General features: G+C 42.8%; 1 protein-coding gene across 5 annotated transcripts in view; it reads right to left on the reverse strand.

Annotated features, from left to right (window-relative positions):
- The window catches only part of HEATR3 (HEAT repeat containing 3), a 68,923-nt gene extending 48,240 nt beyond the window's left edge, over positions 1-20,683 (reverse strand). For 3 of the 5 annotated variants that reach the window (XM_027044521.2, XM_027044523.2, XM_053210512.1), the window contains exons 1-11: positions 20,380-20,682; positions 20,077-20,249; positions 17,983-18,070; positions 16,506-16,618; positions 14,381-14,490; positions 11,508-11,648; positions 9,520-9,797; positions 5,128-5,218; positions 4,863-5,020; positions 4,513-4,595; positions 3,462-3,598 (exon numbers count right to left, since the gene is read on the reverse strand). In XM_027044521.2, the coding sequence (XP_026900322.1) occupies positions 3,462-3,598; positions 4,513-4,595; positions 4,863-5,020; positions 5,128-5,218; positions 9,520-9,797; positions 11,508-11,648; positions 14,381-14,490; positions 16,506-16,618; positions 17,983-18,070; positions 20,077-20,249; positions 20,380-20,511 (1,504 nt within the window). In that variant the 5' untranslated portion in view covers positions 20,512-20,682. Of the gene's footprint in view, positions 1-3,461; positions 3,599-4,512; positions 4,596-4,862; positions 5,021-5,127; positions 5,219-9,519; positions 9,798-11,507; positions 11,649-14,380; positions 14,491-16,505; positions 16,619-17,982; positions 18,071-20,076; positions 20,250-20,379 lie in introns of all 5 variants that reach the window. The other 2 variants (XM_053210511.1, XM_027044522.2) reach the window with 2 other exon arrangements.
- Between the last annotated feature and the right edge of the window lie 3,935 nt (positions 20,684-24,618).

Raw genomic sequence — 24,618 nt, forward strand, 5'->3', positions numbered from 1 at the left:
CATTAAAAGTAAAGTAAGTTAAGGGCACCTGGGTGACTCAGTCAGTTGAGTGAGTGACTTCGGCCCAGGTCACAATCTTGTGGTTCATGAGTTCAAGCCCCACATCAGGCTCTGTACTGACAGCTCAGAGCTTGAGACCTACTTTGGATTCTGTGTCTCCCTCTCTGCCCTTCCCCCGCTTGCACACTCTCTCTCTCTCAAAAATAAGTAAAAACATTTAAAATTTTTAAAAAAGTAAAATTAAGTTAGGCAGAGTTGTATGATCCTCATATATTTAATGTTCAGAGATAATAACACAAGAAGTTAGAGACATTTAGCCCCATCCTCCACAAAATTCTCCAATAACAGTTCAAACCACCCACCTAAAACCCACAAGGTTATGTAACTTAATAAATCTCTGTTTAAAAGGAATTTTAGAATACCATCTCTAAATATAAGCAATTATCCTCTATCAAAAATTTCATTCTGATAAGAAAAGGTTATGTCAACAATACCCCTGAACTTGGAATTTACTTAAAGCGTTTAATTCTAGTTTCCTACAGTTCAGAAACTTTCCATTATTTTTCCAAGGCTGAACTTGGTCTCATTTTCCTGTGATCTTCCAGGTAATAAATGTGCAAGCATCAGGGACCACAAATAGCCAGCTGAACTGGGAGAAGCATACCTGTTTTCTGCACAGCAGAGGCACAGCATATGTGCACTTACTCAAGTGAAACACTCTTTCTGCTAGTTGGAGATGGGGCTTCCAGTACCTTGACTGGACTCCCACTGAAAAAATGGCTCAGAGGCAAGACATGACAGTTTGTTCTGCCAGTGAGGCAGACAGGATCCCCTCCGGTTAGGCAGGTCTTAGAAGCAGTGATAGGCTTGGATAGGTCATGCTCCCCTGGAAGCATGGCTGTGCACAATCCCATTTGGCCCAGCTCCCTACAGGGCACCCATGTGAATGGGTGGATGGGAGAGGGCCTGAGCAACAGTAGCCCCCTCCCTCCCCTACCATGGGACATTCAGCTGGGCTGACAGGAGCCACAATGTCAGCAAAAGTCAGATAAAATATCCCCCTCTCCAGTGACCACGCCCCCCAACACCATCCAAATCTCCGCCTGGTTCATAAGACTGGGAGACAAACACAAAGCTACAGCGGGGGCGCCTGGGTGGCTCATTCGGTTAAGCTTCCCACTCCTGATTTTGGCTCAGGTCATGACTCTCACGGCTTGTGAGTTCGAGCCCCACATTAGGCTCTGCACTGACAGTATGGAGCCTGCTCAGGATTTTCAGTGTCTGTCTCTCAAAAATAAACAAACATTGGGGGAAAAAAAAAAAGCTACAGTTATCTGGCCACCTCACGCTGACAAGTCACTTCTGTAGCCAGAGCTTGCCCAGTCCTGTCCATATCGTGTGTTAGGTGTGGCTGGGCACAGTTTTCACATGATCGCACCGGTGAAAGAATGCACAGCCTGAGATCACTGGAAAATTACATCTGCTGACCAACAAATGTTGGAAGGTCAGGAGAGACAGAATAACTATGTACGGGTTTCTGAACATTTACTCAATTTTTAAAAATGATGTAGAACTTCTGAAACATGCACTATTAAAAGCACAGCACCTCATATTAACTTGATCGAGTGCAACATAGATGTCTAAAAGAACTGGGAATCGGGTGCCTGGCTGGCTCAATCAGAGTTGCAAATGACTCTTATCTCGGGGTTGAGTTTGAGCCCTATGTTGGGTGGAGAGATTACTTAAAAATAAAATATTTAAAAATAATGATAATTTAAAAATCTTTAAAACAAAGAACTGGGGAGCAACTCTCGAATGAATGTTTATACAGACACTTGCATTTAGTCAAAATCGACCATGTTTTGATCTTTTAAGAGTTTCAACTTTTTTTTTTGAAGTCTTATTTATATAAGTGATCTCTACCCCCAACATGGGGCTCAAACTCATGACCCCAAATCAAGAGACACATGCTCCTCTGAGCCAGCCCGGTTCCCCTAAGAGTTTCAGCTCTTGACTTAATGATGTGTCTAAGAAGAGGAGAGATACGTCAAATAAATACTTTACAATGAGATTTGTGAGTAATACACCAATGGTAACACAGCGAGGTTACATCTTATTTGGTGGTTAAATTCTAAGGTTAGTACAGAAAGCAAATATTATATATCTTCAAGTTTACCCTCAAAAACTCCCTAAAGACACTCTGAAATTGAGGATCTGAGAGCAGCAGATTCTTATCTCCCAAATTACTCTCACTGCAGACATACATGTTAAGTAGGGCAATGTGGAGAATTTTCCTTTGCTACATAAAGTACTATTTTTCCCTCCCTCTCAGTCTCTCATTGTTTGTTTGGCTTGAGCTGATATACTGTCATGTGACCAAGTCAAATGAGATTCTACTACCACAAACTATGAAAATCTGTTAGAAGAACATGCATTAACCCTTATACAGCTAGGTCACTTAGAAAAAATAGTTAACTACATATGGCATCTCCCTAGGTCTCTATGTACAAATGAAATTGATCCATATTAGAGACCTTGGTAATACCTCTTACCATGCAAAGGTGTTTGAAAATAGAAATGTGTTAGAAAAAAGCAGGGTACAGTATTGTTATCTGGTAGTCTACCATTTGCCTTAAGAACACATGTATATACTTTTTTTTCAAATCATATACATATTTGATATTGAAAATTTCTGTGGAAGAACACACAAGAAACTGGTAACAGTGATGGACTCTGGGAGAGGAACTGGGTGGTGTGAGGAAAAGGAGGCTCTCTGCTTTATGTCCTGTAGTAACTTGTGAATTCTGTGATACATGTATAGATTACCCAATCAAATATAAATCAATGATTTTATGTTCAAGAAGAAAAATGAAGAAAAATAAAGACTAAATAGGGTGGCCAGGTGGCTCAGTCAGTTAAGCGTCCAACTCCTGATTTTGGCTCAGGTCATGATCTCAGGATTGTGGGATCAAGCCCTAGGTCGGGCTCTGCGCAGACAATATGGACCCGCTTGGGATTCTCTCTCACTCACTCTCGCTCTCTCTCTCTCTCTCCCTGCCCCTCTCTCCCTCTTGCTCTGTCTCTCTCAAATAAAAATAAAAAAAGAAAAAAAATCTAAAAAAGAAAAAAAAAGAATGCTTAAAAAAAGAAAGAAAAAGAAAGACTAGAGAATTACCTGAATATCTTAATGGGGCTTAATATTTACAATATTTGTGATTCACCCTTATTGGCCTGACATAACTGGATGCAAGAAATCTTAATAATAAAACAAATACAACCCATAGACCAGCATATCGGCTGGACCCTATACCTCTGGCAACTATAAATATGACTCTTAGTGCTTGGGAAAGGTTTCTTCAGGTTGGATGACAAACACAGTACAATGCCAAAGTCCAAGTTCCTGGCCCTTCAAAATTCTGCTTGATCCAAACAGTCTTTTGCAATGAGGCCTAAATATTTACCTGGCTGCGAAAAAAGCAGCTGTGACAGATGTTGTGCAAGTGTCTGAAGAGCTGCGGCTCCCCCCAGATGGTCCACATCCAGGAGGGATACGAGACTCTGGAGACACACGAGGGCTCTGCACTGAATAGTGTTCATCCTGGAAAGGAAGCAAAAAAAATGTGGTCTGTTTCCCTAATGCGGTCTGTTATCCAACAGAATCCAGTATTAACTTTCCACCTAAGCTTCAGGCTCTGGCTGGGAATATCTGCAAGCAGAAGGTATATGGCTATTAACAAAGAATCTTAAGGTGAACTGTTTATCTACCTCATCAAATTGCTTGAGCACTCAGGGCTCGCGGCACAATTACTCACTTATGAGTCACAGGGAATCTGCTTTAGAAAAATTTTTATGCACAGCAGCATCTGAACTATTTTTAATTGTGAAATATGACATACGTAAAGTGTTCAACACATATATAGAGTTTAATAGTTTATTCATATTTTATAAAGCAAACACTGCGCACCCAGATAATAAACACCGCCAGCACCCCCACAGCCCATCTACCCCTTCCCTATCATGCCCCACCTCTCTGACCCCTAAAGGTCACCACTATCCAGACTTTTATGGTAAACATTTCCTTGCTCTTCTTTTACGTATGTCTCCTGAGACAAAACAGTTAAGTGTTACCAGGTTTTGAACTTTGTAAAAGTGGAATCACAGTGTGATTATTCTTTTGTGCCTTGCCTTCTTGCTCAATGTTCCAGTTCGGCTTTTTTTTTTTTTTTTTTTTTTTTTAGTGCTGTACATATTCTGCTGCATGATTATGTCAAAATTTATTTATCCATTCTGCTGCTGATGGACACTGAGGTTGTTGGCAGGTTGGGGCAACTATGAACCACACTGCCATGTATATTCTCATGGCTTAGTGCACACATGCACCCCTTTTTCTAGGGAATACACATAAGAATAGAACTCTTGAATCTGGGGGGAGTCAGCATCTTCTATTTAAAGGCCCATCGTTTCACATAATCACATAATAACAAATAGTTTTGAAAATAGAAAAGTTCTTACTTTCTAACCAAAGATTTCCAAGTGGGACTTCTAGAACATAGGTCAACTGCAATGCTGTTTGGAAATGCAGTTTTCTCAAAAATCTAGATTTAAAAGAAGGCAGTAAAGCAAAGGTTAAAGAGTAGTGTCATTTTACACAAGATCCCTTTTTCAAATCCCAACATGTTAACTCTACGTGAAATGGTCAGACATGGTGAGGACCTACTTACTGTTCCTCGTACTCCCGGTACCGTTAGTCCTAGCTTGCTTCCTGCCAGTTACCTGCAGTGTGAGCAAACCTCTTTCCCATACACAGTGAATAGCTAGCCCTCCCCATGCTCCAGAATGAGGCTAGACTTAAAACAGACTACCTTCTTTGGGATGAGGTAGTTGGTGAAAGCGGTGTGAACCTCATGGGAGAGGCAGAGGGGAGAGAGCAACTGGCCACCACACTCGCTGAAGGAATTCTCCATAAATGCATCACTCTCATCGCTGCTAGAAAGCTCTTCCCACTCATCGTCGGAGGGATCTGGGAAGAGTGCGAACCACACATAATTGGAATATTTAAGAAAATCCTCATGGAAGCTGCCCTTTCAGTTCAGGGGGAGAATGTCTCAGTGTAAACTGGTGACAAACCTTCACTGCAGCACATGTTGACGATAATTTCCAGAGCAGTCTGCTGAGCTGTCAACAATGCTATGGCTTCTCTCAGTTCCTTGTCAGTGGGCTTTAAAAAAAAAAAAAAAAAAAATCAACCAACCAACTCTCAATGTTTGGGAAAATATTTTCACGTGGATGTCCTTAGTTAAAGCCTACTACATGATTTCTACCCTTGGACTAGAGCGCTTGGGGGATGGGGCAGCCAGAAGAAGTCCTAACGTGCTCAAGTACAAATAAGCATTATGATTCCTCTTGGCACTGTGCAGCAGGCCACTGATAACTGTGCTTCCATCTCTCTGGATGGCTGTTCTCTAAGTGTTGCTTAGTTAGCTGCAGAGAAGAGGTAAATATTCAGGAATTCTGAACTGAATTCACCCTGAAACTTAATCTAATGTGTTAAGAAGGAGCTCAGCCCACTAAGATTAAAACAAGAGCTCATTTCAGAGACCAGGCACTTATCCACAACAAACCTGCTTTTAGATGCTTACACGTCCTCTTGGAAAAGACTGCATTAACAAGAATTACTAACAAGCCCGTATACACAGACAGGCTTGCTTCCTGGCTTTCTTTGAAGACCGCAATAAAGCATTTCTTTAAGACTGAAAAAAGGGGAGAACTTTTTTCCTTTGGAAATAATTAACATGAACTTAATCAATTACTATTCTTAAAATGGGCTCTATAAATTTACATGACCTTAATTCTCAAGTTACCTATGAAAAGTGAAATAGCTACACTGATATTCCAGAGGAGTGCGTAAGCTAAAAATAACGTGTATTTCATTGTCTGAATGCTTCCCAATTTCAACAGATTTCTAACTGCCTTCTCAATGCCTCTACAGTATTCTATTTAACAGATACACTATCATTTATTAAGCATTCCACTAATTTGGAATATTACAGGTTACTGGGATATGACATTTCCTCAGATTTACTGGGTCAAAAGGGACATCTACAGATCCTGTGACATGTTCCTATTTTCCCTTCAAAAAGGTTCATACTGATTTACAATCTTCCACCAACTTCTTGTACAATGATTTGAGTGTAATTTTGAACCATGTTCAAAATTATTTATTTTTATTTTTTTAAAGTTTTATTTATGTAATCTTTACACCTGATGTGGGGCTCAAACCCACGACCCCGAGATCAAGAGTCACATGCTCCTCTGACTGAGCCAGCCAATGTTCAAAATTATTATTAAAGAATAATAAATAGGGGTGTCTGGCCAGCACAGTCGGTACGGCATACAGCTCTTGATCTCAGGGTTGTAAGCTCAAGCCCCACACTGGATGCAGAGGTTCCTTAAAGTGAAATCCGGGGCACCTGGATGACCCAGTCAGTTAGACATCCAACTCATAGCTTTGGCTCAGGTCATGACCTCATGGTTCATGGGTTTGAGACCCCGCATCAGTCTGATGGTGCAGAGCCTGCTTGGGATTCTGTCTCCCTCTCTCTCTGCCCCTCTCCCCAACTTGTGCTCTCTCTCTCAAAATAAAAAAAATTTTAAAAATAAGTATCTACAAAAAAACCAAAATAGTAATAAATTTAAAATAATAAATTAAAAGATAATACACTTATTAATAATTATTTTAAAAGCAATGTGTTAATTTAAAACATGTAGCTTAGGAATCCCGCCATTTGTATTCCTTTTATCACTGGCAAGAATGTACATAAAAATTATTCCTATCTGCTGTGCATATGATGTTCAAGTAAACATTTATTAGAGTAGACTCAAAGTTAAGTAAGATATGTTGTTGCTGAGCTCCCATTCCCTTGAGATGTATGAAGATCTGACTCAGAAGAATCCTGAAATTAAGTTCTACTTCTTTATGTAATTCTCTTGCTCAGAACAGTTCCCTGCTTCTTACTGTCATCAAACTAACATAAAGAGCCAATCTAGATGAAATGTTATGACATCTGAGATTTGCTTCAAAATGTTCAGCACTGAGATGGGAGAGAAGGTGGGGAAATAGATGAAATAAAACAGACTATGATTTGATCACTGATAACTGTGGAAGCTGGGCGAGGGACTCCTCTATTTCTGCCTATGCTAAAACAACAACTTGGGCTGGTTCCTTCTCTACATATTTGTGGCCATACCTTCTTAAGTTAAATGATGTGATTAAAGGTTTTGATCCCGAAGGACTCCTGCACCAGCCACCGGGCAGTGAGAAAGACCAGAGCCGACAAGCATTACACACTTTATATTCCTGGCACATACCAGCATGATGCCCAGCACCCTACTGGCACTTAAACACTGGCTGGCTGACCAGCGTGTTAACCATCCTGTCTACTCAGTTATGTTAATAGACTTTAAAAAACAAGTTTTGTTATGAGAAAACACTGCATTTTATAAGCACCAATGTTCTATTTTTAAATAATAGCTGGGAGAGTAAGTGCCTAAATAACAGTTAAATATCAACATTTTTTACACCATGGCACTTTCGTCTTGGTAGACATGGATCTCAGTCCCCACCTTCTCCCCCTAGGAGTCCCTTGGAAGCAAGGCTGAGGGTGCAGAACTCCAGGGTGCTGTTCTCCCGCTCCCCGGGAGGGGTTTCAGGTATTTCAGGGTTCCCTGACAGCCCACCTGTAATCTCGGCTTCTGCTGACGGGCATTTGTCGTGGTAAAACGTGGTCTGTGTGCACCAGTTGGGATAAGGTCAGCGCAATACCACGGCTGCATAAGAGCCTCCAAGCCCTGATCTGTCACTTCCCCCAGATGGAAGCCACGTATGTCCCAGATCCAGGACTGACCCTTCCCGTGACAACTGAACAGAAAAATGTTCCTAGGGTTCTTTATAAATACCCCTTTGCGAGGATAAGGCACACGGCTATGCCTTTGTCTATCTTGTTTTACTGGCTTTAAATTGTACTCAGACTACAGACAAAAAAGAAATCTGGGGTTCAAATATGTGCCCGCCTGCACCAAAAGGGGTGCCATGATTTTGAAGCGACTTTATGATTTGCAAGCAGCTCCAGGCTTCTCACTTTCATATTGGCCCCACAACTCACCGCGCTGCTGTGTACCTAAGGGCTAGCCACGGGGGCGGGAGAGTAGCTCCAGCTACATTTTGACTTCGCTAACATAGCACCGATCCGTGCTTTACAAGACTTTGTGAACCCAGGAAAGTAAGATACTGTTATATTTCTTTTCAGGTATATTCCATTTAGAGAATTTTTATTGGGCACTAACTTCTCAAAACTCTAAGACACTGACTAAAGACAGCTCTCAGTTTCAGTTCACTTTATACAAATTGGTACAAGCCACATGCAGAACTGCAGAAAGTGTGAGGGAACGGAAATAGCACTCTCCCGGCCCAGGCTTCATCATCCTCCTTCGGAATGAAGAAAGCCAGCAGCCTCACTGATCTCCCCTGCCTCCAGGCCCCCTAACGACACCAACCTGCTTTCGTCATGCTGTTCCTACCCCATCCTAGACAGTGAGGTGTTCTGCCCAAAAAGCCTGCTCTGACTACCTCTTCCTCTCCTCTCCCATCAGGGCCATAGATCTGGTGTGCCTCTCTATAAAACACTACTCCCTCAGAAATCTGTGCACAGCCCTATCACTGCTCCTGGCACGGCATATTATAATACATCCTAATTATGGGTCTGTCCTCCCAAGATGGAGAAGGTCCCTTAAGATGAAAATGTCTTGTCTTTCTAGCATCAGCATCTGGCACGGTGCCTGGCACACTGCAGGAGCACAGAAAATGTGCACCTGAATGAAGAAAGCCAACCTGCTGTCCACCCTGCTCTCCTCCTTGGGGGAAATGTTTTTCCAAGGTATGGCTCCATCTCTGCTGACCAGCTCCGCTGACATGCTCCCTGCACCTAAGTTTGCTCACCTTTACTCCGACACAAGCATGTCACAACCACCCATTCGGCAAACCCTAAAACCCATCAATTCTCATAAGCACCCAACCTTCTCTGCCCAGCAGCACTGGGCAAACGAGGGCTTGCTATTTTTAAGGATAAATGCTAAAAAGAGACAAGAATGCAAGGGACAAGCCAAGCAAAGTAAAAATTCCTTTAGTTTGAAGATAGTCTGGCAAAATATGTAACAGAGAGGGGAGACACAGGAGTTAGGAAGGTGTCTGCATGCTATTTAAAGTGTTCTAAAAGAACGGGTCTATCCCCTCTTTGAAATATTCTGTATATAAAAGTTTAATTTTAGATAGGAGATTTCTTTTCCCCCTTTGGGAGTAGATTTATAATGTGACCATGAGAGTCGATGGGGAAAAAGGACTGATTTTTACTGGAGTTCACTTCATATTTAATTTTGCTGTAACATTTTTCTGCAAAGCTTTGGCGACCTATTAAAAGAAAACAGCTGTATTAATCCAGGATTGCAAGCATCAATCTGACTTACTGGAAGTAAATCTGAAATGAAAGTTTTCCTTCTGACTTTTCTTTTATGAGGAATTTCTTCCATTTCATCATCTTCAATCAGATTGTCACCATTGGCATTCTCTTGTATCTCCTCCGTCTCTGTTGCCGCTTTTAACCTTTGAGTTTCTGCCTCCTTCATTTGAATAACTATTTCACCAGCATCCACTTCCAACACTTCCGATAAGATCTTCAGTATGGCATTTATGATTTCTGCCTGACTCTTGGATGGAATAATGTCTTTTAGGTTCCAAACTGTTCCTGGGGGGGGGGGGGGGAGAAATGCACATAAGGAATCCCCTGTGAAAGCTTTTATTAAATCCAGTTTCCATGAGATTGGTTCTTTAAGCTCAGATGGGATTTCAAAAAATGTCAAACCCTCCTCCACCTCTGTTTAGTTTTTATTAAATGTCCACACACACACACACAAAAGCTTTGCACAGAGGCAGCTCTCTTTGTTACCATCCTCCACAATCATCTCCCTTCCTTGGCACTCAATGCCTTTCTCTGATACACCACACAGCAACAGACCAAGAGAAGGCTGATCAGGTTTCACTTGAAATGACAAATTAAGTTGCCCACTCTCTTTCATCTTAACCTGAGCTGCCCTCCTAGGCAGCTTCTTATACTCCAGGAGTAGAATTAAATGTACTAAAATTCCAAGGTCTCATGGACAAACCAGAGAGCAGGTTCTACAGAACAGGAGCCACCTGTTACTCGTTAGTCAGTTAAAATAAAAATACTTCCTGGTACCTACCCAAAAGAAGTGACAGCAGGGACTCGAACAGATATGTGTATACCCATATTCACAGCAGCATTACTCAACAGCCACAAACCCAAGTGCCCAACCATGGATGAATGGTTAAACAAAATGTGATAAATACATATAGTGGAATAGTAGTCAGCCTTAAAAAGGAAGGAAATTCTGACACATGTTACAACATGGATGAACTCAGAGGGCGTTATACTAAATGAAATTAGTCACAGTTGGTACAGCTTGTGACTTTTGATCTTGGAGTCATGAGTTTAAGTCCCATGTTGGGTAGAGAGCTCACTTTAAAAAAATATTTTTAATTTTTTTAAAATAATAAAACAGGGGGCCTGGGTGGCTCAGTCGGTTAAGCATCCGACTTGGGCTCAGGTCATGATCTCGCGGTTCGTGGGTTTGAGCCCCGTGTCGGGCTCTGTGCTGACAGCTCGGAGCCTGGAGCCTGCTTCTAATTCTGCATCTCCCTATCTCTCTGCTCCTCCCGTGTTCATGCTCTGTCTCTCTATCTCTCAAAAATAAACATTAAAAAAATTTTTTTTAATAAAATAATAAATTAGCCAGCTACAGAAAGAAAAATACTGTATAATTCTACTTATATGAGGCACCTAAAGAAGTCAAATTCATAGAAACAGAAAGTAGACAGGTGGTTGCTGGGGGCCAGGAGGAGGGGGAGATGGGGAGTTGTCCAATGTGTACAGAGCCTCACTTTTGCAAGATGAAAAGTCCTAGAGATTGGTTGCACAACAACGTTGAATGTACTTAACACTACTAAACTGCACACTTAAAAATGGTCAAGATGGTAAATTCTACCTTACATGTGATTTTTTTTAATGTTTATTTATTTATTTTGAGAGAGAGAAAAAGAAAGAGAGTGCACGAGCAGGAGAGGAAGAGAGAGAGAGAGAGAGAGAGAGAGAGAGAGAGAGAATGAGAATGAATTCCAAGCAGGCTCCATGCTATCAGGAGCCCACGAACCATGAGATTATGACCTGAGCTGAAACCAGATGTTCAACCAACTGAGCCACCCAGGCACCCCTATGCATAACCTCTTGAATCTCCACTTAAACATTAAATTTTCAGAACAGACATATACCGGAAAGTCCTGATGTGGTGAAATGAACGAATGATTGAAATTTGGCCCCCATCTCTACCCATTACATATTACTAAAAAAGGACACTGTCGCAAAATGGCTAAATGTTACCTGCCACCAATGTCTTTAACAGAATGTAGTCCATGGAACTGACAGGAGAAAGCATTGCTGACTCCAGTACATGCAATGCTGGGGCAGTGAAAGAGTTCAGTAGCTCTGGGTTATCTTCAGTCACTGTCTGCAAACAATATGCTATAAAGATAAAAATTAAGAAACAAATGAATTCTGCTAGGGCAATTTATACCAATCTAACTCATCAGAAAATATCTGCATCTTTACAACTTCTTCAGACACAGGTAGCTTTTGTAAGATAGATACACTTTACTTCAAGCATGATACATGCAAATGAGGCTCCTCGAAGATCAGTGAAAGACTTTTTTCTTTTTCTTAATTTCTAATTCTTTATACAATATACTTTCACAAAATACAATTTTAAAGGCTCTTAAATGTTGTGACAACATGGAATTGCTATGAACATTTACAAAAGTTTCTCCTCAATTTCTGTACTTACAGTGGACTGGTAGTAAACAGCCTGTGGACCAAACACCAGTACACAGACAACACTCTTAGCAGCTCCACTGTCAAGAACAAGCCCCAGGTTTGGGGTCATTCTGGCTTCCTTTAAATTTAGCATGACCTTAAAACTTAGGGCACTTATTTCTAGCGAAGCAATATTTCTTTAAGAAAAAAAGCATCTTAGGGGCACCTGGGTTGAGTTGAGTCGGTTGAGCGTCTGACTGTGGCTCAGGTCAGGATCTCACAGGTTGTGAGTTTGAGCCCTGCGTCAGGCTCTCGACTGTCAGCATAGAGCCTGGAGCCTGCCTCAGATCCTCTGTCCCCTTCTCTCTTTGCCCCTCCCCCTGCTCGCTCTCTATCAAAAATAAACAAACATTAAAAAAGACTTAAAAAAATATTTTACATCAAAATATGAGTAAACTGAGAGATGGCTACAGTATTCATAGACATATGGTCATTTAGCACTTACTTCCTACCTTGTACTAAAACAAGATAATGGATTACAACTTGCAAATTAGAAATAATTAACTGCAAGTACCAAAACAACTGGGATTGCCTGACGGGTTTGGCAGAAGAGACCTCTGAAGCACAAAGATGAAGCAAGCCCAAGTTTGTTTTTCTTAGTGTGTTCCAAACAAATCCATTTCTTTCAGGTCTCAAAATTTCAAAGCTGACCATACCCATCCAAATTAGTCAAAATATATGCTACTTCTGTGATCTAGTTTGGTTCCCAAAACACATTTGTATACGAATCCATAAATATGCATGTGTGTGTGTGCGTATATATATATATATATATATATATATATATATATACGTATGCCCAAATGTAATTTCTTTCACTAAGAGACTAACTAAATTCACTTTAGCAAAAGCCTAGAGAAACTATGGCTGCTACCATAAAGACAATACAAGAGCAAAGAAAGCCATATTAACATAAAGAACAGTGTCTCAGAAGTTCACTTTACTTCATGTGAATGTTGCTTGATTTTCAAACCAAAGTAACTTGACATTTGTTTAAAAAATCACGAATCTAGCTAAATGCGGAAATAAAACACTATTATACAATTCAAAATTATTTTATTCTGATCCATCTTTTAGAAGTTTATTAGAGGAAAAAATTTTTAAATAACTAAATCTACAAAAGATACAAAAACAGAAGTGAAGTTTTACTTTTAAAAGCTATTAACTAGGGGTGCCTGGGTGGCTCAGTCGGTTGAGCATCCGACTTCGGCTCAGGTCATCATCTCACAGTCTGTGGGTTCGAGCCCTGCGTCAGGCTCTGTGCTGACAGCTCAGAGCCTGGAGCCTGTTTCCACTCCTGTGTCTCCCTCTCTCTCTGCCCCTCCCCTAGTCTCACTTTGTCTCACTCTGTCTCTCAAAAATAAATAAATATAAAAAAAATTAAAAAAATAAATAAAAGCTATTGACTACCTTTTGTCAATTTCCCTCATTGTAAGAAAAATTGTCTTCTGAAATGAAAAGCCACCTACAAATTTCCTAGTTCAACTGTTTTTAAGATCCACATTTACTCATAAATCACCCTTCCACCAAAGATTCCATTTTGAGAAACTGATTTAAAAATTTTTCCCAGTATTATTGATTCCACTATTTTTTTTTTCTGTTCTCTTAAAAGTATCCAGTAGAGACAAAAGAAGCATCACTAAGAGGAAACACACTTAGTCCACGCCAGGAGAAATGCATAATTAAATAAAAGGACAGCTGGATACCTGGTCATTATGATGGGTAGAAAAGAAATGCTTTGCATCAATTATTTCTCCACTGTCCCCAGAGTTCTGTTGAGCCACCCACCCTCCAATCTGTCTCCTGAAATGAATAAGGGATCCTCACTTTGGCTCTCTCACCCCCCAGAGAGAGAGTGAGGGAGCCAAGGCAGCTGAAGCTGCCAGCCTGGGCTTTCTCTGTCCCACAGAAGGGAAGCAGACCTATGTGAAATTTCAATCACTTACTTTCCTCTCTCAAAAAAAGCACAGGTTATCAGTGTTCTGCTGGGAGTATGAGATAGTGGTACAAGACATTTAAATAAGTCTAGATTCCAATTAACTTTGGCTCAAAGGCCTGGTAGTTGTGGGTTACTACTTCTCAGTAAATGGGAGATAAAAGCTTCAAGACTTAATAAAGCCTTCTAAGAATGGTAATACACTAGAAACCGCACCTGCTCACATAATTGCCTTCCTCCCTTTCAGAGTGAAGAGCAGGAAAACTGTATGAGTAAGTAAAGTATTAATCATAGATTTTAAAAGATCCAAAACAAACAGAACTCAGTTACACATTTATATATAATGAGAAAAAAAATCACTCCTGTAGAATAAACATGCTATGTTGGAATAAAAATTTTTGAATAAGGCCATACATACTTAATAAATCATCACCTTTTCTTCACTTACCTACTGAAATAGCCAGGTCAACATTGGTGGAAAACCTACTTAAATACTTTAATACAATCTCCAAACACCCTTCTTTGTTGAATATAGATACTGCTCTACTACTGCATTCACTAAATTGAAGGGGGAAAAAAAAGTTTTACTATTCACATTTTAACATTAAGAAATCAACCACAGAAATTCATGAAAAGATAAATTAGGCTTTATAAACGAACTAAAGAACTGGAGTCAAGCACCCACCATTTTTATAGATGAAGAAACCAATGCCCATTCATATACACTGTACATAAACAAAACTGGCCATCCATATTTTTATGTCTAACACACTAGGACATTTTAAACCAATCTCTTTACCTGCATGCCAGTTTCCTTATAGGAGGCTAGAGCTGGAAGAGATCTTAGAAATCACTACCATTTACTTCGAATCCTCATTTCATACAGGAGGAAACCTAGGCCCCAAAAGATGGAGTGATCTATTCAAAGATCACACATTTTATTTGTGGTGGTTCCTTGGGTCCAGCCTACTGTTCCTTCCACTGTGTAACAGTAATAGTAAGATAAAGTGAGGATAAAAGGTCTCTATGCTTATAAAACAAAAAGCACAAATTTAAAAGAAAATAAAATGAATTTTATTCACTCCTTCTAGACTATTATAATCAGCAAGCAGAATTTGCAGTCTGCAGAAGAGAAGTTGCTATCATAAATATAGTTGAAGCTACACTATCTTTTAATAAAAAAATCAGAATTAATGTTAAGAATGTTATTAATAAATATAACTAAATATACTAAGTATACAAAATACAGGGTATAAAAGAAAGGTAATTTTAATAATTTTATCCCTGTTTCCAGAGAAAAGTATCCCTCTGTTCATACCACATATACACATGATACAATAAAACAGCGGATCAGGTTATTAAACAGAGGTGACTAAATTATGAAATTCAATCTTGTTATCTAAAGATAAACTACTTTCTGCCTGACTCTCTGTCCATCTGTCTACCTACCTACCCCACCTAGTTACTACAGCACTGCTATGAGCCTACCCTCAAGATGGCGACAGCAGAATCAGATATAGTCAGGAATATAAGGCATACATGCGTTAAGATAATTGTAAATATATACACACATATACAACTTAAACATACAGGATTTAAAATCATGAAGCATAAGACAAAACTGTGAAAAGCTATAACAACTGGAAACGGTACTGTTAGGGCTCACAGGCATTCAGGAAAGAGACACTGTGGAGACTACTTTTTCAGGCTCTTTTCAAAGAAAATTTTTTAAAACTTCTAACAATTAAATAAGCTAAAGTTCCTGGGTACAGGAAACTGTAACCACCCACTTGCTCATTTCCTCAAATCTGATCTCTCCAATTTTCTGGTGGAATGCATCCACTAGTTTGAAATGAAATCATCGGCACGTTCAGACTGCTGTGTGGGCAGCTTTTCAGGATCCAACTTAATCCTGTTTTCTGAGATACATCTGTGCTTTTAGGTCAGAAGGTATCATTGCTGCTGACTAGAAAATAAGGAACTATGACACAATCCGGTTAGAAAGGTGGGACATAAAATAGGGTAGGAAAAATAAGTCCAGGTAGTGTTTCTAGCCATTTCCATTCCTAAAAGCAAGTCCACACCACCCCGCCACTGCTGCAATCATGGAGAGCAGGCCTTCTTCCTACTGGGGCCAAGGGAGCTCTTCTCAGGCGTCGGCAGTCCTGTCAAATGGCAACTGCTAGGGTGGAGGAATAACGCACCAGCCAAGGTCTGTGGCCCCGTCTCGTTCCAGGTGCTAGACCGAAGCAGCTGCTGCACAGGGGCTTGACTAGCTTGAAGACAATGACCACTCAAGGGTATGCGGGCAGTGGAGGGTAACTGGGGTAGAGTACATGGTAATGGCCACGATTCCTCTTATTTCTGTCAGCAGCAATGATTGGAGAGAAGTCATAAAGCAAATACAGAGACAGCGATGCTATGAGGAAAAGGGCTTGGGAGGCAGGGCTGATCTTAGATCACCTAAGATCACAGGCCCACCAAGGAGAACAGAGCTCTCTCTACAGTTTTGCAGAATGAGCAGCAGCCTGAGTAGTGTTGAAGCAGGAGGCTGTGTTCGGAAAGCACCTTACCATATATTCCACAGCACATTCATGGCCTCATTGGCTATGTTCTCAATAGAATTTCGGTTCTGATCTTTTTTTTCCTGTGGAGACATCTCATTTGAATCCAGTCCGGCACTACACTGCAACCAAATATCATGATTAGTACCCTGGTTCAAAAGAATAATTAAACAAAAAGGCTAATGATAGTGAAGAACCACAAAAACTAAACATCAGAAATTATAGTGGTTAACGAGCTCATCAAATTCTCATAAGCAGTACCCTTCCCACAGTCCTGTTCCCTTCTGGCAAGAAACACAGACGAGAAAAGTTCACGAGTCATTGTGCAAACTGGATACAAAGCATTTAACACTTAAAAATGTAGAATCAATACAAAGTATTTTATCTAATGCAATGAAGACAGTAAATCAGGCACAGAAAGGTAACACGCAATAGGAGCTAACATCTACACAGGGCCTTCTATGCACAAGGCTCTACTCTAAGCACTTTTACATTAGGTTATTTAATCCTGACCATAACCTGTGAGGCAGAGCATCTACTATCCCCAATCTTCTGCTACAAAAGGAAAACTGAGGTACAAGATTGCAGAAAGCGTAGCTTAATACACAGCAAAGCTGGGATTCAGATCCATGTATTCTGGCTCCGAAGTCGGGGCAGGACTGCCCTGTAGCACAGCCCATGGCCCCCTCTAAAGCAGAGCTTCTCAGTCTCAGTACCGCTGACATTTTGGACTGGATGATTCTTTGTTGTGGGGTTCACATGTGCACTGCAGGATGTTAGCAGCATCCTTGGCCTCTACCCACTAGCCAACACCTCAAAAGTGTCTCCAGACACTGACAAATGTCCCCTGTGGGGAAAGTCACCACCAGTTCAAAACCAATGCTCTGAACAGAATAAGATGAGATGCCTCTCATCAAAATTGGATATTCTTTATAAAGCCTTAAATAAAAGTTACGTATCAATACAGAATAGTGGACTAGAAGCAGCCTAGAGAGAGAGAGCGCGCCTTACTCCCTTCAACTACGTCATGCACTAAGGTTGGCGTGATGTTAAATTTGAAAACTTAATGCAGTCTTAATGGCAAATTCCTAGTCCGTGCCTCAGTTTTCTCATCTGTAAAACAGGAGTAACACCTTCCAAATAGGACTGCTGGAAGGATTAAATAATACATAAAACATCACCTGACACAAAAATGTAAAAACTACTTTTACTTACAAAATTTAAGGTCTAAAGGAGTCAGTCTATAGTTTTAGAAAGGGCTTTTCCAACTAGCATATAAATAAAAAATAGTGGGGACAAAATAATGGAGATTGGTATAATGAGAAGAAATCTGTGTTTCTAGGAAAAGAAATAAAATGCCCATAGAATGTTTTGAGGGAAGACAAAATAACTAATCCCAAAGGGCTTTAAAAAAAAAAAAATCTAAGTGCGTATACTAAAAGCTACAATTAAAAACTGCCATGAAGATTCTTTTTAAACCACCTACCTCTTTCAGCAGTGCGACCAGAGGAGTCATGATATCCTTAGTCACCATGTCATCACAAACTTCAAAACCTCCACAAGCACTGAGATTTCTACACAAAAAGTTTAAAATAGGTTTTACTTTCTCAGAGCACACATCACAAAAACACTTTTAAGTTCTCAAATGTAATTTCTACCCATACTTAAGGTTTTCCAGATGACATTGCATATGATTTCTGTAAGATGCTACAGAACCAGGGGTGCCTGGGTGGCTCAGTTGGTTAAGCATCCGACTTCAGCTCAGGTCATAGTCTCACTGTCCGTGGGTTCGAGTCTCTCTTCAGGCTCTGTGCTGACAGCTCAGAGCCTGGAGCCTGCTTCGGATTCTTTGTTTCCCTCTGGCTCTCTCTACCCCTTCCCCGCACACACTCAGTCTCTCTCTCTCTCTCTTAAAAATAAACAAACATTAGAAAAAAAAAAAAGATGCCACAGAATCAATCCAAAGATTTCATCTGTTCTGATCCTTGTTTCACACGATGTAAACAAATGACTTTGTCATGTGACAACTTAATTTTCAAGTCTGAAACAATACACAGGTACATGGCTACAGGGGCAGTAAGAGAGAGAAGACTTTCCGTATTTAATGTGAACAAATCACAGCATGATCTTACATGAAAGGAACTTTTCTTGGGATCAAGACTTCCAAGGGCAGCAAGGGTGAGGCTGAAGGACAGCCCCTGAAGCAACCCAGGCTAAACTGAATTTTAATTGGGAAGCCACTGCCTGCTTGCCTTCTGAGTGCACAGCACTGTGCCAGGCACTGAAGACGGAGATGAATCAGAAGACGCTCCCACAACCTTCCAGGAGCTCTCAGTGTGCAGAAAACGCCCCAACAACCTTCCAGGAGCTCCCAGTGTACATATGCTGCAGGGAAAGAGTAGGGCTTCCTCCATGTGGTTTCCTCCAGTATGTGGCTAATCCCCATCCATCCCTTAGAGCTCACCTCAAACACCCCTCCCTTAGGGCTTTCTTTTCTGAACCCCCCAGTTATCTATGTATCTATCTATCTATCATATATAATGATTTATAACCAAATCATTATTTGGCTAATGCCTGTCTGCCTCAAAGCTGTAAGACAGAAGTCATATCTGTCTTGTTCACTAACACATGCCCACAGCCTAGCCCACTGCTTGGAGCACAGTGGATACACAAAATATACCTGCTAAAGCACCAAATGCAACATGATATAGACAGAGCTGCAAGAATCGCAAACACTACCTTCTACTCTTGCCCCCTCTACAGTCCATTCTCTGCACAGACACCAGAGTAGCCTTTTCAAAAGGTAAATTAGATCAGGCCACTCCTGCTCACCATAGGCCCTACGCCACCGAGTCCCTGTCCATCTCTCCAACCTCATCTGTAATACCCACCCCTGCCCTGCAAAGCCACACTAAACTTCCTGTTCTTCAACCAGGCCAAGTCCTTTGCTGCCTCACTTCTTTGCTGTTTCCCTCCGTCGGGAATGCTTTTGCCCTGGATTTTCATGTCTGGCTCGGATGCATCAGATCAAGTGTCGTCTACAGATCATAACTTAAAGTAACTTCCCACCTCCAACTCATTATCCTCTTGTTTCTCTCCATAGCACTTCTCACTATCTAGTATTTCCTGTTTTACCTGTTTACTAGTCTCTTGTCTCCTCATCAACACGGGTTCTGTGAAGGCAGGGATCTCAGCTCTCTTGCTCAATGTTCTGCCTGCTCAAACTCCCTGCACCCAGAACACGTGCCACATGCACTGGAAGAGCTCACAGAACCTCGGGACTCTGGGGGTTCCTGGAGAGGGAGCGATGTATGTTAGGCCTTGCGGGGAGGAGGATACGTGGCAGTTGGCTGCTTGCAGCTGGAGCAGCCAGCTGGACAGATGGAATGCGATTGGGGGAGGAGGGTGCGCTCCTCAGGGGTCTGCAGACTGAGTTCAAATCCCCCCTCTGCAAATGGGAGACCCTGGGCAGTTCTGGGTCTCCCGAGCTGCCGAAGGCAAGGGCATGGAGATAATCGACGGTGCGTGGCACGCACACAGCGCTGGCCGGCCGCCGCGACCCCTCTCTCTCCCGGCTCACCTCAGCGCGCCGGCCGCCGTCTCCCTCACCGCCAGGCTGGGGTCCAGCAGCAGCGGCCCGAGGCGGCGCACAGCGTCCCGACGCGCCAGGCCCGGCAACGCAGGCCGCTGCTGCACCAGCCGGGCCAACCCCGCGCAGGCGCACTCGCGGACCTCGGCGCTCGGGTGCTGGAGCTGCGGGACAGGAGCAAGTGTCAGACGCAGCGCAGAGCGCAGGCGCGGGGGCCGCGGCAGGGGCGCGCCGCGCTGCCCCAGGGCTCCGCGCGAAGCCCGCCCCTCGCAGCCCCGCGCGCCCCCGCTTCACCTTTTCTAGCAGCTCCGCCGCCGGCTCGTCGTCCTCCTCTCCCTCAGTCCCGTTCGCCGCCGCCTCGGCTTGACAGTCGCCCGTAGGAGAGAACTGAGGCCGCTTGAAGCGCTTCGTCCGGCTCTTGCCCATGGCGATGTGCGCTGGGAGAAAAGGCCGAGAGAGGAGGGCAACAGCAGGACGGCGGAGGCTGCTCAGCTGGTGTCAGGGTCCTGTTGCCGAGGGGTTCTCGGCGCCACTGCTCAGCCGGGCCCGCTGACTGCCGGAGCCCACATGGAGAAGCAGTGCGCAAGCGCGCCGCGTGTCGGCGGGGAGGAGGCTGGCTCCGGGAGCGCGCAGGCGTAATGGTGGGGGTGGAGCCAGACCTGGGTTAGTAGCGGAGTCAGGGGTTTTTCCCCCCGGGGAAGAAGGAGGCTGGGCTTTAATGGGATTACAGCCTCCCGTGAGCCTAGTGACGTTTATTGTTACTGAACGTCGCCACACTCTTATTTCCATAATAACCAAAATGCGATTAAGGATACCTAACTTGCAAGGTTATTGTGAGGCTTACATAAAATTGTGTAAGGCGCCTAACACCAAACCTGACATTTATTTTAGGTGCTCAAAATTATTAACCACGACTTTTTGTGTCCCCCAGGGCATAGCACAGCTCCCGTCAAGTAAAACAACCCAGTATTTGTTTTAGATGTTTTAGAATGAATGTACATCTATGTTTGATCAGACGGATTCCCTTAAATTAATCTTCCTGGGGGCACCTGGGTGGCTCAGTCCGTTACTGCCTGACTTTGGCTCAGATCCTGATCTCAGGGCTTGGAAAGCGGACAGCTCAGAGCCTGGAGCCCGCTTTGGATTCTGTGTCTCCGGGTCTCTCTGCCCCTTCCCCACTCACACTCTGCGCCTCTCTCTCTCTCTCTCTCTCTCTCTCTCTCTCAAAAATAAACATTTAGGGGCGCCTGGGTGGCTCAGTCGGTTGAGCGTCCGACTTCGGCTCAGGTCATGATCTCACGGTCCGTGAGTTCAAGCCCCGCGTCGGGCTCTGTGCTGACCACTCAGAGCCTGGAACCTGTTTCAGATTCTGTGTCTCCCTCTCTCTCTGACCCTCCCCCGTTCATGCTCTGTCTCTCTCTGTCTCAAAAATGAATAAAAACGTTAAAAAAAATTTAAAAAATAAAAATAAACATTTAAAGAACATTTTTAGGGGCACCTGGGTGGCTCAGTTGGTTGAGCCTTGGACTTCGGCTAGGGTCGTGATCTGGCAGCTCGTGAGTTCGAGCTCTCCCCACCCCCCCCACTCACCCAGGGCTCTGTGCTGACAGCTCTAGGGGCCTGGAGCCTGCTTCAGATTCTGTCTGCGTCTCTCTCCGCCCCTCCCTTGCTTGCACATGGCCTCTCTCTCTCTCTCTCTCTCAAAAATTAAAAAATATATATATTTAAATTTTTTTGATAAAATAAAATAAAATTCCTATCTTAAAAAAAAAAGTTAATCTTCCGCCTCAGTTTCCTCGTTTGTGAAAATGGGAATACTGATAATACATACCTAAATACATACTTGGACACATACACACGCTCTCTCCAGCTGGACACTAAACCCTGTGAGGACAAGACTGCCTGTTTACACAAATCACTGTATTCCCAACACTGGCCCAACAAGTCCTGCCTGGCACAGAATAGGCATGCAATTTCTTGAATGAATAGAGACCACATAATGAGGAAAGGGTAGGTCATGTCATCTAGACAGAACAGGAGGAGATTGAAAAAAAAAAGGTTCCTGCTGTTTCTCTCACTGTGGGGATGAGCAAGACAAAATGGTCAAAAACCTTAGCTAAGGGAAAACTTTGTGGTCTGTTTTCATTAGTTACTCTTTCCTGGGAGATATTAACATTTCTGTTCAAATGAATGATAAACTTTATTTAATGAGCTTAAGATCCCTTCTGGGAACCACGAAGGTATTAGTTTTAGGAGGAGCCCGGTGACCTTTAACTAGTCTAATAATCCGTAACCAGTCACTTTTTAAAAATCCAGGCAAGTCACGATTATCTAAGGTCTCTTCTTCCTACAAGTTATTGTTGTCAAGAAGGAATTTTTGAATTAGGCTGCTTAGAGGCCTCTTCCTTTGAGACGATAAAAATGCTTGTAATCAATTATTGGTCACACACATTTTAAGGTTGGTTTTTTGTTTGTTTGTTTTTGAGAGAGGGGGGTGGGGAAGGGCAGAGAGAGAGGGAGAGAGAGAATCCCAAGCAGGCTCCACATTGGCACAGACCCCGATGTGGAGCTTGAACTCACAAACTGTGAGATCATGACCTGAGCTGAAGTCGAGTCAGATACTTAACTGACTGAGCCACCCAGGCGCCCCTGGTCACACACATTTTAAATAGGAGCTAGCTCTTCCTGTTTCTCCCCATTCATATGTTTGTAAGATAATTTTCCTGAAGAAAACACTCTGATCTATATTCCTTTAAAATCTTTGACAATCTTAGGTGGATACACAACTGAACTATGTAGCATGAGGTTCAGACTTTTATATGACCTATCCCATGTGGCCACAGCACCCTGCCACATGCTTCTGACACATCATGTCTTCCCAGGAGCCTCCTCAGTCATTCCCATACACTCCCTTGGACTTTCCTTTACCTGGGCCTGGGGGACTGTATAGCTTAGCAAGCTTCCATAGCACACCCTGGCATTAATCACCTCAGTTTTGCTGGTAAATGGTCTCAGATCTGTTTATAGTTCCTCTGAGTTTTAGGAACTCGTGGTGGGATAGGAGATGTACACTAAAAGATGGCTGTCCCGCGGGGCCTAGCCTACTGTCCTCATCCTCCCACCTGTCCCAGCACACTCTACGTGTTCTTTGATTGCCCTGTATCTCTCTCTTAGGATTGTCCATGAAATACCATCAAAAGTATGCCTGTGTGCTTCTGCCCCTAGCCTGTGCCCCTCCCTGGAGGGCAGGGGCCACTGCCAGTCTCTGCATTACTTGTGCCTGGCACTCAGCTGAATTAAAGTCCCTGAGCTGTCCACTCCCTCTGTGTGTGGTTACTGCCCTCGGCCTCAGCTGGCCCTACATAAAGTGACTCAGTAGTCATCGACAAGGAATGTGGCTGCTGGTAAAACTATCTGCAGAGAACCAGACATGGGTCTCTAGCTCCAGATCTGCCTCTATCTGACCAGATGATCAAGGGAAGTTTGCTTCCCTTCCCTAGACCTCAGTTTCTCCATTTACAAAGACTCTTTAGGGGTCTTCAAAATATCAGAGGGCTATGAACCATATTGATTAGTTCAGGAAAGGCAATCTGGAAGGAAAACTGAATGAACAGGTGTCAGAGCCTGGTAGAGGCACCCTGGCTGCTGATTTCTCATTTGGTCCTCAAAATCTTCCTGAGTTATGTGTTATCAGAGTGTAACTGCTGACAGCCAACCTGAGAAAGTCACGGCAAAGGGATCTGCTGCCTGTCAGAAATTCTACTTCATTCACTCATTCATTCATTCACTCTATTGTTGGGTCCTTACTGTCCGTCAGGCACTGTACCAGTACTAGTGGTAATGTGATAACTAAGATCTGTCCCTGATGTCGTGGGGTTTACATTCCATCCACACTAGAGCTCTATGCTGCCTCTGAGAAAGTTACTGTAGAAGGGAGCCTAGGTGGCTCAGTCCCTTGAGCATCTGACCTCGGCTCAGGTGATAATCTCACGGTTCATGAGATAATCTCACGGCCCTGAATCAGGATGTCTGCCATTGGTACAGAGGCCACTTGGGATCCTCTGTCTCTCCTTCTCACTACCCCTCCCCCACTCAACCATGCGTAAAAATTTTTAATGTTTATTTATTTTTGAGATAGAGACAGAGCATGAGCAGGGGAGGGGCAGAGAGAGAGAGGAAGACACAGAATCCAAAGCAGGCTCCATGCTCTGAGCTGTCAGCGCAGAGCCCAACACAGGGCTCGAACCCACAAACCACGAGATCATGACCTGAGCCAAAGTCGAAAGCTCAACCAACTAAGCCACTCAGGCGCCCCAAACTTAACATGTTTTTAATAAAAAGTTAATTAATGAATTTTAAAAAAACGTATCCAAAAACTTGGGAAGAAAGTGAATGACTACATATTTTTTCAATGTTTTTCAATATTTTTTCATAGTAGCCCAGTATCAGTAGACTTTTCTCCCATGATGAAAGTGTTCTCTGTCCTGTCTGGCACAGGAGCCACTAGCCACACATGGTTATAAGCACTTGAAG

The sequence above is a fragment of the Acinonyx jubatus genome, chromosome E2 (genome assembly GCF_027475565.1).
Source record: "Acinonyx jubatus isolate Ajub_Pintada_27869175 chromosome E2, VMU_Ajub_asm_v1.0, whole genome shotgun sequence".
Lineage (NCBI taxonomy): Eukaryota > Metazoa > Chordata > Mammalia > Carnivora > Felidae > Acinonyx > Acinonyx jubatus.